The 15,066-nt window shown below is 59.2% G+C and overlaps 2 protein-coding genes across 8 annotated transcripts in view; one reads left to right on the plus strand and one right to left on the minus strand.

The window, feature by feature from the left end:
- B4GALNT1 (beta-1,4-N-acetyl-galactosaminyltransferase 1) overlaps nt 1–7,808 on the plus strand; it is a 42,526-nt gene extending 34,718 nt beyond the window's left edge. For 3 of the 6 annotated variants that reach the window (XM_073900766.1, XM_073900769.1, XM_073900768.1), the window contains 11 exons: nt 1,206–1,299; nt 1,906–2,124; nt 2,685–2,849; nt 2,960–3,066; nt 3,537–3,577; nt 3,729–3,909; nt 4,909–5,007; nt 5,147–5,337; nt 5,784–5,924; nt 6,190–6,430; nt 7,051–7,805. In XM_073900766.1, the coding sequence (XP_073756867.1) occupies nt 1,206–1,299; nt 1,906–2,124; nt 2,685–2,849; nt 2,960–3,066; nt 3,537–3,577; nt 3,729–3,909; nt 4,909–5,007; nt 5,147–5,337; nt 5,784–5,924; nt 6,190–6,430; nt 7,051–7,268 (1,697 nt within the window). In that variant the 3' untranslated portion in view covers nt 7,269–7,805. Of the gene's footprint in view, nt 1–1,077; nt 1,300–1,905; nt 2,125–2,684; nt 2,850–2,959; nt 3,067–3,536; nt 3,578–3,728; nt 3,910–4,908; nt 5,008–5,146; nt 5,338–5,783; nt 5,925–6,189; nt 6,431–7,050 lie in introns of all 6 variants that reach the window. The other 3 variants (XM_025883477.2, XM_025883478.2, XM_073900770.1) reach the window with 2 other exon arrangements.
- A 96-nt stretch (nt 7,809–7,904) lies between these two features.
- Nucleotides 7,905–14,712, minus strand: SLC26A10P (Solute carrier family 26 member 10). 2 transcript variants are annotated; one of them, XM_025883139.2, is made up of 18 exons: nt 14,370–14,712; nt 13,744–13,854; nt 12,969–13,126; nt 12,653–12,817; nt 12,235–12,387; nt 11,418–11,500; nt 11,125–11,272; nt 10,895–11,008; nt 10,104–10,181; nt 9,919–10,014; nt 9,406–9,512; nt 9,226–9,295; nt 9,037–9,153; nt 8,881–8,914; nt 8,719–8,801; nt 8,572–8,626; nt 8,347–8,453; nt 7,905–8,030 (listed from the first exon to the last, which is right to left on the minus strand). In XM_025883139.2, exons 1-18 carry the CDS (start codon nt 14,710–14,712, stop codon nt 7,992–7,994), a joined length of 2,061 nt encoding a protein of 686 aa, XP_025738924.2. In that variant the 3' UTR covers nt 7,905–7,991. The 2 variants fall into 2 exon arrangements, with proteins under 2 accessions (XP_025738924.2, XP_073756861.1); XM_073900760.1 differs by having other exon boundaries at nt 8,565–8,626.
- Nucleotides 14,713–15,066: the final 354 nt, after the last annotated feature.

Here is a 15,066-nt window from a genome sequence, read left to right on the forward strand (position 1 = left end):
TACAGGCTATTCCCTTTATATCTTGCTTAGAGATCTCTTTCCCCACTCCAAGATTATAAAAAACAAAACAAAACACAAAAACTCCATGATTTCCTTTACTGCTTTTCTGGTTTTGTTTTTAATATTAAAATATTTCATAGATCTGGAATTTATTTTGGTGTAAAGAGAGTGAGAATTCCACTTTCCCCTCATCTGATTAGTCAATTCTTTGTATACAATTAATTCAACAATCCATCCTCCCCTCCCCCCCGCGTTTTCATTATGTTCTACATTTCTTATTGTGTCTTGTTTTCCCTATTAGATTTTGATACATCTTTTATTAGAACCATGGAACCACAGGACTTTGGGTAGTGTCCTGAATCCTGCTGTAGGGAAAAGAGTCTATGGGTCTAAGGCTTGCATGCAGAATTACAGCCAACCTAGCCACTTCCTCCAGCATCTGCAACGAGGAGCAGTTAGGGGAAGCAGGCCTTTGTATTACTTCTCGAGTCTTTGTTAGATGATTGGAGTGGAGGTGTTGCGGGGGAGGCGAGAATGGGAGGGAGGGTGTGAACCTGTCTTTGTTAGCCAGGCAAAATCTTTATTTTCCAGGATCTAGTCTGGTTTCTTTTATCTCACCCTAACTACCCAAACCTTCCTTGGAATGGGGTTGTAGGGCGCCCCCATCCCATCGCCTCCCAGAGCCCTTATTCCCTATCCTTGTCTACAGCCTCGATGAGAGGGAGGATCCGTGCGACTGGGGAATAGATTGGGATGGGGGCAGGCCCTTGAGACGCCAGGTTTGCAGGCGAAGGACTGGGAGGGTCGGGAGAAGGACCTTCTCGAGGCGCCCCCGCAATGTCCTCTGCGCCCACCAGAAGGCGCCCGGGCGCTCGCATTCCCCGCGGTAGCCCGAGCCTCCGCCGCGACGAGCCCGGGAGCCGAGCCGCGCGGCGCCGCGATCTGAAACCCGGCGGCGGCCTGAGCCCTCCCCTCCCGGCAAGTGGGACAGGGTGCCGGGGAGCTCCGGCTTTGCTTCTGGGGCTGGGATGCACGGTTTCTCAACTCCGTTCTCCACCCCCACGCCCCCCCGCGCAGGAAACGCCCAGAACCACCCCGCGCCGTGGTCTACAAAGCCCGGAGCGTCCGAAGGCGGGAGGAGTTGGGCGAGCCCGGGAGGCAGGAGGATCCCCACCACACAGGCTCACGCCCGGCTCCCCCATCAGGCCGCCTCCAGCCGCATGAAGACCCCCAGGCCGGGGCTGAGAGCCTGGAGCAGCCCGGACTGAAATCTTGCGGCGGCCTTAGAGCGTTAGACAGGTCAGTGCCCGGGCGGGATGAGGGGCCGAGCTGGAGGCGGGAGGCGGCGCGCTCGCGGGTCCCCCCGGTCCCCAGCACAGCTTCCCGAGGCCACTCGCGCGGTCACCTCCGCCGGGGGCACCCAACAGCGCGGGCGTGATTCTGCATTTTTCATGACAGTCAAGGTGTGGAGCCGCCCTGTGCAACCCACCGGGGGCCAAGTGATGCTCGAACCGAGGGGTGGGGGACACGCGGGCCAGGGCGGGGGGGGGGCGGCGGGACTGGGGACGCCCGCTGCCCTAAGAGAGCAATGCACTCCTACTTATTGGCGGCCGCGAGGAAAGCACCGCATCCAACCGTCTCTTGCATCAACATGCCGGGCCTCGGGCGTGAGAGGAAACCGAGATGCGGGAGAAGGCGAGAAGAAAGGAGGCCGGGAGACCCGAGGCCCGGGCAGTGAAGGGAGGAGGGCCAGGGGAACGATTCGCTGTGCAAATCCCAGCGCGCCGAGATGTGGAGAGCGTCCCGGGGAGCTGGCAGGAGCCTCCAGAACCGCGGGGCTCGAGGGTCCCAGCCCACGCCTCCCCTCCGCACCTTTCTCACCCTCCCACCCCTACCGTCCACCAGGATGAGGCTGGGCCGCCGGGCCCTCTGTGTGCTGGTCCTGCTGCTCGCCTGCGCCTCGCTGGGGCTCCTGTACGTGAGCACCCGGGATGCGCCGGGCCTCCGGGCACCTCTTGCGCTGTGGGCGCCCCTGCAGGCCCCCCCCAGACCAGAACTGCCAGACCTTGCGCCCGAGCGCCGCTATGCACACATCCCGGTCAGGATCAAGGAGCAAGTGGTGGGGTGAGTGCCAGGGGTGGTGGGGGCAGAGCGGCACTCGCAGGGGGTGACTGGGGAGCTTTTGTTTCCTGCACTGCTGAGCTCCGATCTCTGGGTTCTCCTGACTAGCTGGCGAGTGGGGGTGAGGCGGGGGGGGGGGGGGGGGGGGAGGGAGCTAGTTTCTGAGTCTTGGGCTGGGGGAAAAAATATCTCTCCTCCCTGAACGTTGTCATGGTAATGTGTAGGGCAGGGTGTGCAGGCAGAGGAGGGCCCTGGAACACTTCCTGATGTCCTGATGACTCCCCATGAAAGGAGTGTCCAGGTGGGGTTCTGAATGGTGGGTAGGCAACTCTGAAATTCTAGCAATTGACCCTGTTCTACACCTCTGTAAAATTCAGATTTAGGAGCTGAGTCATGCCATTGGTGGTCTCTCCTCCTGGGGACTATTTGAAGAGCAGTGTTTAAGGGGACAGACACTGGATGGGCAGGATTGAAAAGCCAAGGTGTGGGGCACTGTGTAAATGTTTTGTGGGGTGAATGGAGTTGTATGGCTGGGCTCTGATGACCCTTCGTCCTCCCTCCAGGCAGCTGTCTGGGAACAACTGTAGTTGTGAGCCCAGTGGAGGGAGCTTTTACCTCCCCTTCCAGAGGCAGGTTGGAGCCATTGACTTCACCAAGGCCTTTGACCCTGAGGAGCTGAGGGCTGCCTCAGCCTCCAGGGAGCAGGAGTTCCAGGCCTTCCTTTCCAGGTACCATCTTGAAAGAAGGGCTTGTCTTTGCAGGGGGAGGCCCAGAGGGCGGGTGTGACCGGAAGGAGAGCTCCTCCGCCCCTGATTCCTGCACTGTCCTCCCTTGCCAGGAGCCAGTCTGCTGCGGACCAGCTGCTCATAGCCCCTGCCAACTCCCCTCTTCAGTACCCCCTGCAGGGTGTGGAGGTCCAGCCCCTCCGGAGCATCTTGGTGCCAGGTGGGGAGAATGGGCCTAGGAGATGACCTAAGCCACAGTGGGGGTGGCAGAGCTCAAGGTTGGCTGAGGAAGAATGAAGGAAGATTGGAATGGGAAGTGGGGGACTTCTGATGAAAGGGGGACTTGGGATCAGAAGGAGGCTCATGAGGTGGGAGGTGAGGACAGAAGGGCCTCTAGGGTTGTCAGGAATCGCAGAAGCCTGTCACTGGAGAGGTTTGGGGAAACAAATCTCTTCTTTGCTGACTGACCAAAGGTCAGGTGGATAAGTGGGGCAGGCCATAAAGAGCTATTGTTGATGGGAAGGAGTAAAAATCAGTTACTCTAGGCTGCGTGCCCACACGTGCCCTGCTGTGGCCTCAACAAAGGGGGATTGGTGAGAAGGTCCATGCTGTGTGTGGTGAAAGAGAGAAGAGAAAGGGAAGAAGAATTCAAGGCTGTCTGTGGTTCTGACTCCCTCTCCTTCCTCCCAGGGCTGAGCCTGCAGGCAGCTTCTGGTCAGGAGCTTTACCAGGTAAGCGGAAATGAGGCTGGGAAGGCCAGATGGATGCTGGAGGGAAGATGCTGGAGGGAGACCCTGGCTGCCAAAGGAGGGATGGAGGAACCAGGGAGGCAAGAGGCAGGTCTGAGGTCTAACCCTGTACTCTCCAACCCCCCTCTCCCAGGTGAACCTGACTGCCTCCTTAGGCACCTGGGATGTGGCAGGGGAAGTGACTGGAGTGACTCTCACTGGAGAGGGGCAGCCAGATCTCACCCTCACCAGCCCAGGGCTGGACCAACTCAACCGGCAGCTTCAACTGGTCACGTATAGCAGCCGAAGCTACCAGGCAAACACAGCAGACACAGGTGGGAGGCCTGGGCAGAGGCAGGGGCAGGCTGGTTGAACAGAGAGCCCAGAAAGGCTGGAGCAGGCAAATGGCAGAGGGTGTGGGAGACACTCGGGCAATGGCCAGAGCTACCCAGTCACACAATGGGCATTTCAGCTAGGCCAGCAGGACCAGGGAGGGAGAGAAGGGGCCTTTGTTCATCTGGGGCCAGAGCAGGCCAAAGGGAAACTCAAGCTTTGGGTGTGTCCCCCCTTCAGGCCAACCGTGGGGGCCCCAGGAAGTAACCTGCCCCAGGAGCCAGAAGACTCGAGCTCTATTCCCAACCCATCACTTACTGGAGGGCAAGGGACTTTATCTCCCAGAGCTCCCATTTCTCCTCTAGCAAAAGAGGCACAACACAACCCTCCTGCTTCTCTCCAAGGCTTGCCACACCAAACCCGCTCCCACTTTGAGGCCCTTGCGCTTGCTGTTCCCTGTGCCTAGAATGCTCTTCCCCCAGAATTTTGCATGGCTGGCTCCTTCTTGTCATTTGGATCTCAGCTCAAATGTCTCCTCTTCACTATCACATTACTTGTTTTATTTTCTCTTCAATGCTTACCAGTATCTGAATTTTATTTACTTAGCCTGGAACAAGACTGACTAGGTTCCTATTTCAGTTTTGTTGCTTAAGAGTTGTATAAATGGAGACAAGTTACTTAACTTCTCTATGCCTTTTCCTGTAGTAGGAATCTACTTAATAGGGCTTGTGAAGATTAAATGAGTTCCTATATTTAAGGTAACTGAAAAAGTACCTGCCCATAGTAAATGCTCAATAAATGTTAGCTTTTCATTAAATCTCTTTTTTAAATTAAATCTTTTATTTTCTTTTCCCACCCATTAGAATGTTAGTGCCATGGAGGTAAAAACCTTGCATTCTTGTCCACCAGGCCCAGAAGGAGTAGGCACTTAAATATTGATTTACTGAAAAGGGACTGTTATCCCAGCCCTAAGGGCCATGACTTGTGTCCTTTCTTCCCAGTCCGGTTCTCCACGGAGGGACATGAGGCTGCTTTTACCATCCGCATAAGACACCCCCCCAACCCTCGGCTGTACCCATCTGGATCTCTACCCCAGGGAGGTGAGGCTGGTGTGCGCTAGGACCTAAATCCAGGTCTGGTGGGGAGAAGTTGGAAGAGGGAGGCCCTGGGAGAAGACGTCTTCCTGCTCCTCACTTCCCACTCTGGTTCTCTTCACCTAACCCTCCCCCTCACTCCCAGCCCAGTACAACATCAGCGCCCTGGTCACCATCGCTACTAAGACCTTCCTGCGTTACAATCGGCTACGGGCACTCATCGCCAGCATCCGCCGCTTCTACCCAACGGTCACCGTGGTCATCGCCGACGACAGCGACAAGCCAGAGAGCATTAGCGGCCCCCACATCGAGCACTATCTCATGCCTTTTGGCAAGGTGCGCAGCCAGCGAGGCTGAACCGCGCGCCACAGGGCGCGCCCTCAGTCTGAAGTCCCAGGACCACCTACCTGTAATTTCAGAATTACCGGGGTGCCTGTTAGGCATGGCAGTTCCTGGAACGTTAAACTCCGTGGGACAGGAATCGTGCCTGTCTTATTCGTACTGCATTCTTAGAATGTGCTGAGCACCTAGGGAGCACTCAATAAATAGGTGAATGAATGAATGAATGAATGGGTGCACGCTTGAGTTAAACGCGTTCCAACACCTTCTCCCAGAACACTGACTCAGAACCCCTGGCAGTGGGAAACTGCACTTTTTAACCTAGCTCTGAGGCATTCGTGGGCACTGGACCGTTTAGAGGCGTCAGGAGAGAGGATGAAAGGTGGCAGAGGGGTTGTGTCCTATCTCTACAGACTCACTAACCATGTATACCCTACCCCCAGGGCTGGTTCGCAGGCCGGAACTTGGCCGTATCCCAAGTAGCCACCAAGTACGTCCTGTGGGTGGACGACGACTTCGTCTTCACGGCGCGGACGCGGCTGGAGAGGCTGGTGGACGTGCTGGAGCGGACGCCGCTGGACCTGGTAGGGGAGGGCCTGCAGGACGTGGGGTGGGAGAAGGAGGGCCTCCAGCAGGCTGAGGCAGCGGCGGGGGAGACCCGGGCGGGAGCGGACGGCCCTGGGACGGACAGAGGACGATGCGGCGGAGCCTGGGGGACAGTCCGGGTCCTGCAGGGGTGGAGCGGAGGAGGACGGGGCAGGGGAACCGCCCTGGGGAGCGGGCACAGATCTAGCGCCCACCCCCCGACAGTCCCCGTCCCGCCTGGAGCCGTCCTCCCACTCCTCGCAGGTCGGCGGCGCGGTGCGCGAGATCTCCGGCTTCGCCACCACCTACCGGCAAATGCTGAGCGTGGAGCCTGGCGCGCCGGGCCGCGGGAACTGCCTCCGGCAAAGGCGCGGCTTCCACCACGAGCTCGTCGGCTTTCCAGGCTGCGTGGTCACGGACGGCGTGGTCAACTTCTTCCTGGCGCGCACCGACAAGGTGCGCGAGGTCGGTTTCGACCCGCGCCTCAGCCGCGTGGCGCATCTGGGTGAGTGGCGCCCCCTCCCGGTCAGGCCCGGCCCAGCAGGAACCCCGGGGTCGGGGCGGGGTGGGGGGCGCTGGGCGAGGCTCCAAAGGTACCGCTACTCCTACGCCCACCCCCCACCTCCTCCCGTGGAGCCCACGGCTGGCACCCGGGGCCCTTGGGGGCAGTTCTGCGAAGATTTACCAAGATCTGCGCCCTGGCAAGGGACAGAGCTCCCACCCTCCCGGCCCGCACACCATTTAAACCTCCACGCCCAGCACAGCCACTGGGTCCACCTTTAACTTCCCCACCACTGTCCCCGCCCCCTTCACTCCACTCCTAGCCGCTTCCCCTGGTTCAGACCACACTCCTGGAGCAGCCCATTCAGTATCTATTGAACCTTTAGGTGTGTTTTGGGGAGGTGGGGAGGAGGGTAACATCAAAGCACAAGGTAAGTATGTTGACTCTATCTTACAGAAGAGCCCCAAGAATTAATTACTAGCCCAAGGCCTTCAGAAACCGGGTCCTTGCCTGTACACCCTCCACACACCCCAAATCTCAGTTCTCCCTTAAGGGTTGGCCTTCTGTAAGCTTCAGACCTTTCATTGTGTACTCCCTTACCCTCCTCCCCCCTCCTCCCCCAGAATTCTTCCTGGATGGGCTTGGTTCCCTTCGAGTGGGCTCCTGCTCAGACGTCGTTGTGGATCATGCATCTAAGCTGAAGCTGCCTTGGACATCAAGGGATGTGGGGGCAGAGACTTATGCCCGGTACCGTTACCCAGGATCACTGGATGAAAGTCAGGTGGCCAAACATCGCCTACTCTTCTTCAAACACCGGCTGCAGTGCATGACCTCAGAATGATGGCCTCTAAGGGCCTTCAAACTGTCAGGCTGGGCCTGCCTCCTTGTCCCTGCCAGGAATTTCTAGAAAATCCCAGGAATTCCTAGCAAATCCCACCACCCGGTGACCGCTCCACTGACTGTCCCTGATCCCCTTCAGAATCTGATCCCAAATAGGGGCTTGTCCTGGTGACACTCCTCCTTTCTGTGAGTGCCCAGGGTTAGGGACGTGATGGAGCCATAACTCGTCCCACAGCCAGTGCCAAGTCTTCCCCCCCACCTCCTTCTCATGGGGCAGGAAGTGGGGGGGGTCACTTTCCAAGTGCCAAAGAGCCCATGGGGACTCTAAGAACTTAAAGTGGAAATACTCTCCTCTTATCTCCTTGGGACTGAGGGGGTGGGGAAGCCCCCCCCCACGTGTGTTCCCAGAGCTGTGCCCCTCTCCCTCATCTCTGGACCCAGGACTCTGCACAGGCTCCAGCCCCAACCCCCTCCCCCACCCCATGGAGAGAACTGGTGACTCTGGAGCTGGGTGAGGGCTGGTGAACACACAAGTGAAAGCCATTTTTAGTTGTGTCTGCAATGCTGTGGGCATGGAGAAAGGGGCACCAGCGGTCAGTGTGCGGACACCCAGGCTCACTTCATGAACCCCAGAGGCTCTCAGCTTTATTTTATTAGTTACATGAAGTAAGGGGACTCCAACACACACATATTGCTGGGGCCCTCCACACTCCAGATGACTGGGTCAGACCCACACTGTGCAAGTCTTTGGACCAGTAGGCTCCTGGAAAAGAGAGGGGAACATGTCAGGGACAGCTTAGGTACCGTCCTCCCTCACTCAGCATTTGGCAGTCCTCCTCTGAGGGGCACACCACCCCACTTTGAAATCTTAGCTCCTCAGTTCCTCATGCAGAGCTGGGCACAGTCTCCCTGGCTTCGCCTTAAACTGACTCATCATTTCATCCCCCCTCCCTCCTCTAGGTTCCTTCTCAGTCCCCTGCCCAAAACCCTTGGCCTAGATCCTCAGCCACTGACTGACATGTGACCTGCTATAACCCAGCACCTCCTGGATTTCACTTCTGTTGCTACTGCCCCCTCACCAGTCTCTCCAGGGCATGAGCAGCTGCATCCTGGACACTGACAAACAGCTGTTCTGGGGTCACTCTGTCCAGGAGTCCTGCCTGGGTCAATGTCCCCAGCACCGAGGCTGTGTAGAGAGGGGGATCAGGTTCTTAGCTCTTAAATCCACACCATGTCCTTTTCCCTCCCCCAAGTGTCTGGTCATTCCCCAGGCTCCAGGTTCCTCCAGCCTCCACACCTCTCACCATTACACTGAGCCAGGAGAAGGTGGATCCCAGCATCTCGGCATCGGCTGGCCAGCTGTGGAGATGGGGCAGGGGGTCAAATCCGACGTCAGAGGGTATGCATGGGATACTAAGGGGCCTTTCTCTTCAACCTACCCTATCCCTCACCTGTAGCACTTCTCTGGCTCCAGCAGCATCTGCAAAGGCGATACCACTGCAGTCTAGGACCACCACTCTGACAGGCTCAGCAACTAGGATGCGAGAAGGCAGGGGTAGCCGGACGCCCCCGCAGGTCACGCCCAAGTCTCCCTCCTTGTCACCCCGTCTCACCTGCATCAGGTGGGCTATCTGTCTTTGGAGCCCCCTGTGAGTAGAGAAGGGCAGTTACCGTCTCCAAGACGCAGGCATGAACGTGCGCCCCTTCAGAAGACGCACCGGCCTCTCTCGCCCAGAGAAGCCACACTCCCCTCTGACCAGGTCTCTCACCTTGCGTCCTTCTCCAAGCCCCAGGTGCCACTCCAGGCTGCGGCGAAACTGCCCACGGGTCCCAAAGTAGAGCGGTGACGGATAGCTCAGGATGCAGAGCCCCGGGACCTTGAGGAGCTAAGAGGGCAGAGGGTCAGAAAAACACCCAGGTCTAGTCTTCCCTTCCCACTTCATCTGTAGCCCACCCACCTTGTGGCTTTCTCTGAGTGGCCTGTAGAGCTCCGTCCCCTCGGCAAGTCCAAGTGCCAGGCACTGCACCCTAGGCAGGAAGCTGGGGTCAGATTCCCAGCCTGGCCTGGCTGGAGAGTCACCCCAGGCACCTGTTCTCTCCCCACCGCTCTTCCCAACTCCTCTCATCTCTCTTCCCACCTCTGGGTGCGGCAGACCACAGTCATCATGGAGAAGACCACACCAATGGCCAGGCCCAGGTCCACACTCAGGATCACTACGGCCACCCATGTGACTATCCATACGGCCTGCAGGACAGCGACGGAAGTGAAATGCCAGGCCGTCACTGCCAGGGAAAGAGGTCCAGGGGTGGTGCCGGCCAAGGCAAATGATAGGGAGGGATGGCCCAGGAGGAGGTAGAAAGAATGACAGGAGGAAGGGACAGGACTGACCCGACAGGGGATATACACCAAAGGCAATGACCCCAGACCTTGCACCAGCTGGGGAGGTACACGTATTCAGGCCTGAAGGGGTTCAAACCCCACCCTCTACCTTGTGTCTGAGTAATGGGACTAGAAGGTATGCATGTTGAGGGGGGCAGAGTGGGGGGACTACAGAACTTAGGACCAGGACAATTAGCTCCAATCCAGGGCAGAGGCTGGGGATGCTGGGAAACGGGAGGGGGCAATCTGGGGTAATCCTGCCACTTCTCACGAAGTCCATGCGGCTGATGCGCCATAGCTGTGGAAGTTCCTGCATCTGGAAGAACATCTGGCGCATGCTGGAGATGTTGATGCAGGCCAGGACAGCCTTGGGGGAGAGGAGGCAAGCTGACCGCCCCAATGTCCTGGAATATAGCCACCCCTCCCAGCCACCCCCATACCTCCTCTGTTCCTTACCTTGGGCAGATAATAGAAGAAGGGCCCCAGCCATAGCAGCACTGAGAGAACGACTATGCAGGAGAAGAGGCCTGCCAGCTAGAAAGAAGGGGGGATGGAAGCCGAGAAGCAAGGGGACCTCATCCGCCCCTGTGGGACAGCTGGCCGCCCTGCCCACTCTGCCTCACCTTCCTTGGAAGTCTCCCTCCTCCCAAATCCCCTTCCATGAAGATATGCCTCAGTCTCCCACTCCCTCCTTGCTATTCTGCCCCTCACACCTACCTTTGCCCTCTCCCAATGAAATGCCTCTCCTTCTCCAGTCTCCTATCTAGATGTAGTTCACTTCCTTATTTTTGTGGCCCGTGTCCATCTTAAAAGCCACTGTTGGATTACCCTAAAAGCAGGCTCACCACATTCTTAGGGGACCAGCAGAGTAGGAAACCAGAAATATTAGGGGGAGACTTTCATGTGTGATATTTCTTTTCAAAAGAAAATGTCCCCGTTGGCGGGGGAGGGGGGGCGCGGGAATCAGAAGTTTGTCTCTCAAATTTATTTTACAGTTCAGTTTTATTCTTATTTCGAGCTACACGTGGGGCGCCGTAAACTTTGTCAGTGCTAAGGTCTTAAAGGGGCTTTGTTACCTTCCGTCTCTCCTATCAGAGACTCCCACCACCTCACTCTGCCCAACAGACGCCTATCCTCCTCTGCACGGCTTCCCTCTGGGGAGCCACCAATCCTCCACCTGTTTCTCCGCCACCACCCCAACCTAGATATGCACCCCCCTTTCTCCTCACCCAAGGACCTGCTCCTACCTGTGTGTTCCCACCAGCATCCACGAGTAGGCTGGTGGTGGCCAGTGTGGCAGAGTTGGGAAAGCAGGAGAAGACAGAGGAGAGGAAGTTGGAGACCCCGTGGGCCAAGAGCTCCTGGAGGGACGCAGTGAGAGATGACGAGGAGAGAGACAAGGGCATGGGGGGAAGGGGGGATGTCAGATTAGGGGGGTGTCTCCCGAATGTACTGGGGTCCTCCGGCAGAGTCACACCTGGTTGGAGTCAATCGTGTAGCTATACTTGTCTGCATAGATGGAGGCCAGGGAGGCGGACACAGCAAAAGTGACCAGTGCCATGGGCAGCGAGTCGGCCAGGAGCCTGGGCAGTGCAGCCAGGTTGGGGAGGTGGGGCTGGGGGAATCTGGAGAGAGAGGGATCCAGGGTGAGGATGGGTTGGGTCTAAGAAGGGTATGGGGAAGACGGAGGAGACAGGGCGGGGCGCGTCAAGAGGAAGTGTTGGATGGGAGAAGTGGGAGAGGAGCAGTCTGGTGTCTTGATTCCCTTACCCTCCAGGCAGCAGGCCCACTATCTGGACGTTGTATCTTGTGTCCAGGGAAGAGGTGAAGCAGAGCACAGAGGCCAGAAGCACCTGGGAAAGAGCAAATCAGGGCGTGGCAGGAGATGGGCTTCCTGGCTGAGGCTGGAAAAAAGCTTCACAGGAGAGAGGATCCTAAGGCAGCTGTTAGGGGTTTGCAGAGGCCCAGCCCCTGGGGGCGCTGGAATGTGTTTGGGATGGGTGCCTGACAGCCCATTTAGAGTGGAGGGCGGTGGGGATGGGAAAGAGGAATGAGGTCTACCCAAGGTTATGGAAAGAGATGGACCGGAGGAAGGAAGAGGGGCTCCCAGGAGGGATCATAGATATCAGGAAGTATACTGAGCCATTCTAAGTAGGAGAGCTGGGCTATATCTAGGCATAGATGACGTGTGGTTGGAGATGCGAAACACTTATTTAGTTGGGGAGAGAGAGAAATGTAGTGGGCGTGGGAAGGGAGAGACACCGTGAACAGTGAAGGGCCGGGTGAGGGGAGAGATGTGAGTGGAATGTGCTGTGGCGGGCGACACCGCAAGGGAGCGCTGTAAGCAGGAAGAAGGCGTTCTAAGAGGTCCCGAAGAGGCTCCGTGCGAGAAATGGGACCGTGTGGGTGGGGAATTCCGGAGGGTCAAAATGTTCTGGGAGGAGGCCTGGAAAGGGGCACGGATGCGCAGGACTTCTCATCTGTAAGCTCGCTGCATTCCACGAGGGGGCGGCAGCGGCCAGCTCCTACGGGATGGGCAGGGTCTGTGCGGTGCAGGGGGCCCCCCGGACCCCGGAGCCATCCTCACCATGATGATTTCCCCTGGGATCGGGGTGGGTAGCTTGTCTCGGAATCTCACGTTCAGTTCTTTGACAGGCACGAGCAGCGCCAGGCTGAGTGCCGAGATGGTCAGTTCGGCCAGACTGCTCCGGGGCAGCGCGGTCAGCACGGCGGCCAACGTCTGCGGGCAGGCGCGGTGAGCGACGGCCCGGTGCCAGGGTCGACTGCCCCCGGCGCGGACCCACCCGGCCGAGGCAAGGCCTCCCGGCTCCCATCAGGGCTTCCACCTCCGCAGCAGCGACCCTCATTCAGCCACGTGGCTCTAACCTTCCCACCGCCCCCGTCACCCTCTAGCCCTCCACTCGCCGTCCTTCCTTCCCTCCTTTCCGGGTTTCCCTCTTCCCAGGACCGCTAGAAGCCGCTTCTCCGCTCTTCTCCACCCCCACCTTGAAGAGAGCGAAGCAGCCAATCTGGCGCGGGAGGGGCAACCCTAAAAGGCTTGGCAGTTGGGACACGAGCACGTGCAGCGCGGCCCCGCTGGTCAGCGCTTTGACCACAGGCTCCGACAGAAAGGTGGACAGGACGCCGAGCTGCAGCGCGAACATGCCCAGCTGCAGGGGAGGAGATGCGCAGTCACTGCGGGAGCGGACCCGCCGGAGTGCAACCCTTCCGCCTACACCCACGCGGGACACTTGTCCCTCCCTTGCTCCTGGTCCAATTCCCCAGGGGCCCCCACGTGGATCCCCCAGGATCCTCTCTCACCATCAGCGCCCCGCTCCCGAAGGCCAAGGCTGCAGCCGCCCCAACCCGCTGAGCGTCCAACTGTTCCCTCTCGATTCCACTCAGGTTACCCCCGAGGGGTTCAGGCACCAGCCGCTCCACGGCCGAGCCCGTCATGAGGCTGAGTACCGCGAAAGTTCCTAGGGCCGGGGTACAAACGCGGAGATCACCAGCTGTGGCGCCTGGGGCCCGGCGACCAACCAGGCTCGGCGCCCTCTGCCGGGCTGCAGTCGTCAGACCCCGCTCCCCCAGACGGCTGCTGCTCAGGTGAAGGCAGTGGGGCGGAGAGCCAGTGCAGCAGCCGGGAACCCGCGGCGAGGGAGGAGAGGAGGGCGGGGCCGCCGGCAAATACTGCCCCCTAGCGGCCTCGCGGCCTCCTCCTGCAGGCGCCCCGCGGACCGCGCGCTCCTCTGGTGGACCGCCCGCTCCTTTAGGGGACCGCGCGCTCCTCTGGGGGACCGCGCAGCTCTTTCCCCCTCTTCCAAGTCCCGGAGATGTTCATGTAAACCAAATTTCATGGGGGAAGTAAAGTCCGAGGACACTCCCTTCTCTTTGCTCCCACTCAGCACCCCCCGCCCCCCACCCAACCAGAGCCTGGCCTAGGTCCGAGGTTCCTGGCAGGGTAACAGCAGAGGCGGAAGGGAAGCAGGGGAGGGGAAGAGGGGAATAAGAGCTAAGGAGCTCACAAGAACCGAAGCCTCAAACCCCTGTCCATTTTCACACCACAGAGAAGGAGAGGAGTCACCGGGTCACTCACCGGTGGACACGTGTCTCCCAGTACCCAACAAGGTGTAAATGAGGACGGGGAAGAAGGAAGTGTAGAGTCCGAACACTGGAGGCACAGAGGTCAGGAGGGCAAAAGCCATGCCTGGGGGAGAAGTGGAAGGAAAGATCTTCGGGATGTGTGTTGTGTGTAGGGGAGGGGGTGGCTGGGGGCAGGTGACCAGCCTCCAGAACGCCCCCCTCTCTACCCACACTCTTAGAGGTTGGCATGGAGACGCTAAATCATGCCACATGAGGGAACCGAGAGGTTAACAGGCCTCGGTGGGAGGTCGTGGGGCGGACAAGGTCACAGATCCGTGTCGGCCCAGTCAGGGGGGTGGGAGTGGGGGGCGGGGGGAAGCAGGTGTTGTGCCTCTCTCCAGTTCCATGACCCGGAACGTGTCCACGACTTCTCAAAGGATTGCGCAAATGAGGGCAGCTGGGGGTAGGGTATGCGGCTGATGCGGCTCGGTAGTCCTTACCCAGAACTTGGTCTCAGATCCTGTCTCCGAACCCTCAGCCACACCACCCATCCTCTCGCTCCCGGGTTCCCAGCCCTTGCGCCTTCCAGACGCCCTCCAGAGCTTCGGCCCCAGACAGGCAAGTGTTGGGGCCGCTCACCCTGGGGCACGTGCACGATGCCCACGGTCACTCCGGCCACGGCATCCCCAAGCAGCCAGGCCCGCCAGCGGTAGTGGGGCAGCCAACGCAGCGGGGGCAGCCGCGCCAGCAGCAGGCGCCACGCCCCCGGTCCGGAGCCAGCGCGGGCCCGCCGCCTCCACCGTCTGCACAGGCGCGACAAGCGGGGCTCGGCGAGGAGCTCCGGCTCCTGCTCTGCGTCTCCGAAGAGCTGCTGGAACCGAGCCTCGGTGAGCGGTTCCCTGAACTTGGCGCCCAGAGGGAACTTAAGGTCGGAGGCCTCTCCCAGGCCTGGGCAGGTCCTGGCGCCTGGTAGCCCACTCATTTTGCCCTTGGCCACCTCCAACCCCGCCTAGTCTTAAATACCCCTCCACCCGCTAGCCCTGAGTCCCGCCTCCGTGAAGCAGGGCCCAATCCGGCCCCGGAGGGCGCCCTCTCATGGGGGACCTTCAAGGGCCCGGGGACGGCAAAGGCTTGGGGAGAGGGCGTCTCTAGTTTGGCGTTTCCTGAGACATCCTTGGCGGGATCGCTCGCTCTGGAGCCTGCTGGGGTGGGGCGAGGGTGGGGGAAGGGGGAGGGTGTGTGGAAAGGTGTAGGGACAAGAGACAGAGCGCACTCTCAACACCCAACACCCACTTTTTACCACTCCTCAGCCTTTTGACTCTGGCCTCCTGGCTGC

Source organism: Callorhinus ursinus, unplaced genomic scaffold (genome assembly GCF_003265705.2).
Source record: "Callorhinus ursinus isolate GAN/ISIS: 27379988/994484 unplaced genomic scaffold, GSC_fseal_2.0 scaffold14, whole genome shotgun sequence".
Lineage (NCBI taxonomy): Eukaryota > Metazoa > Chordata > Mammalia > Carnivora > Otariidae > Callorhinus > Callorhinus ursinus.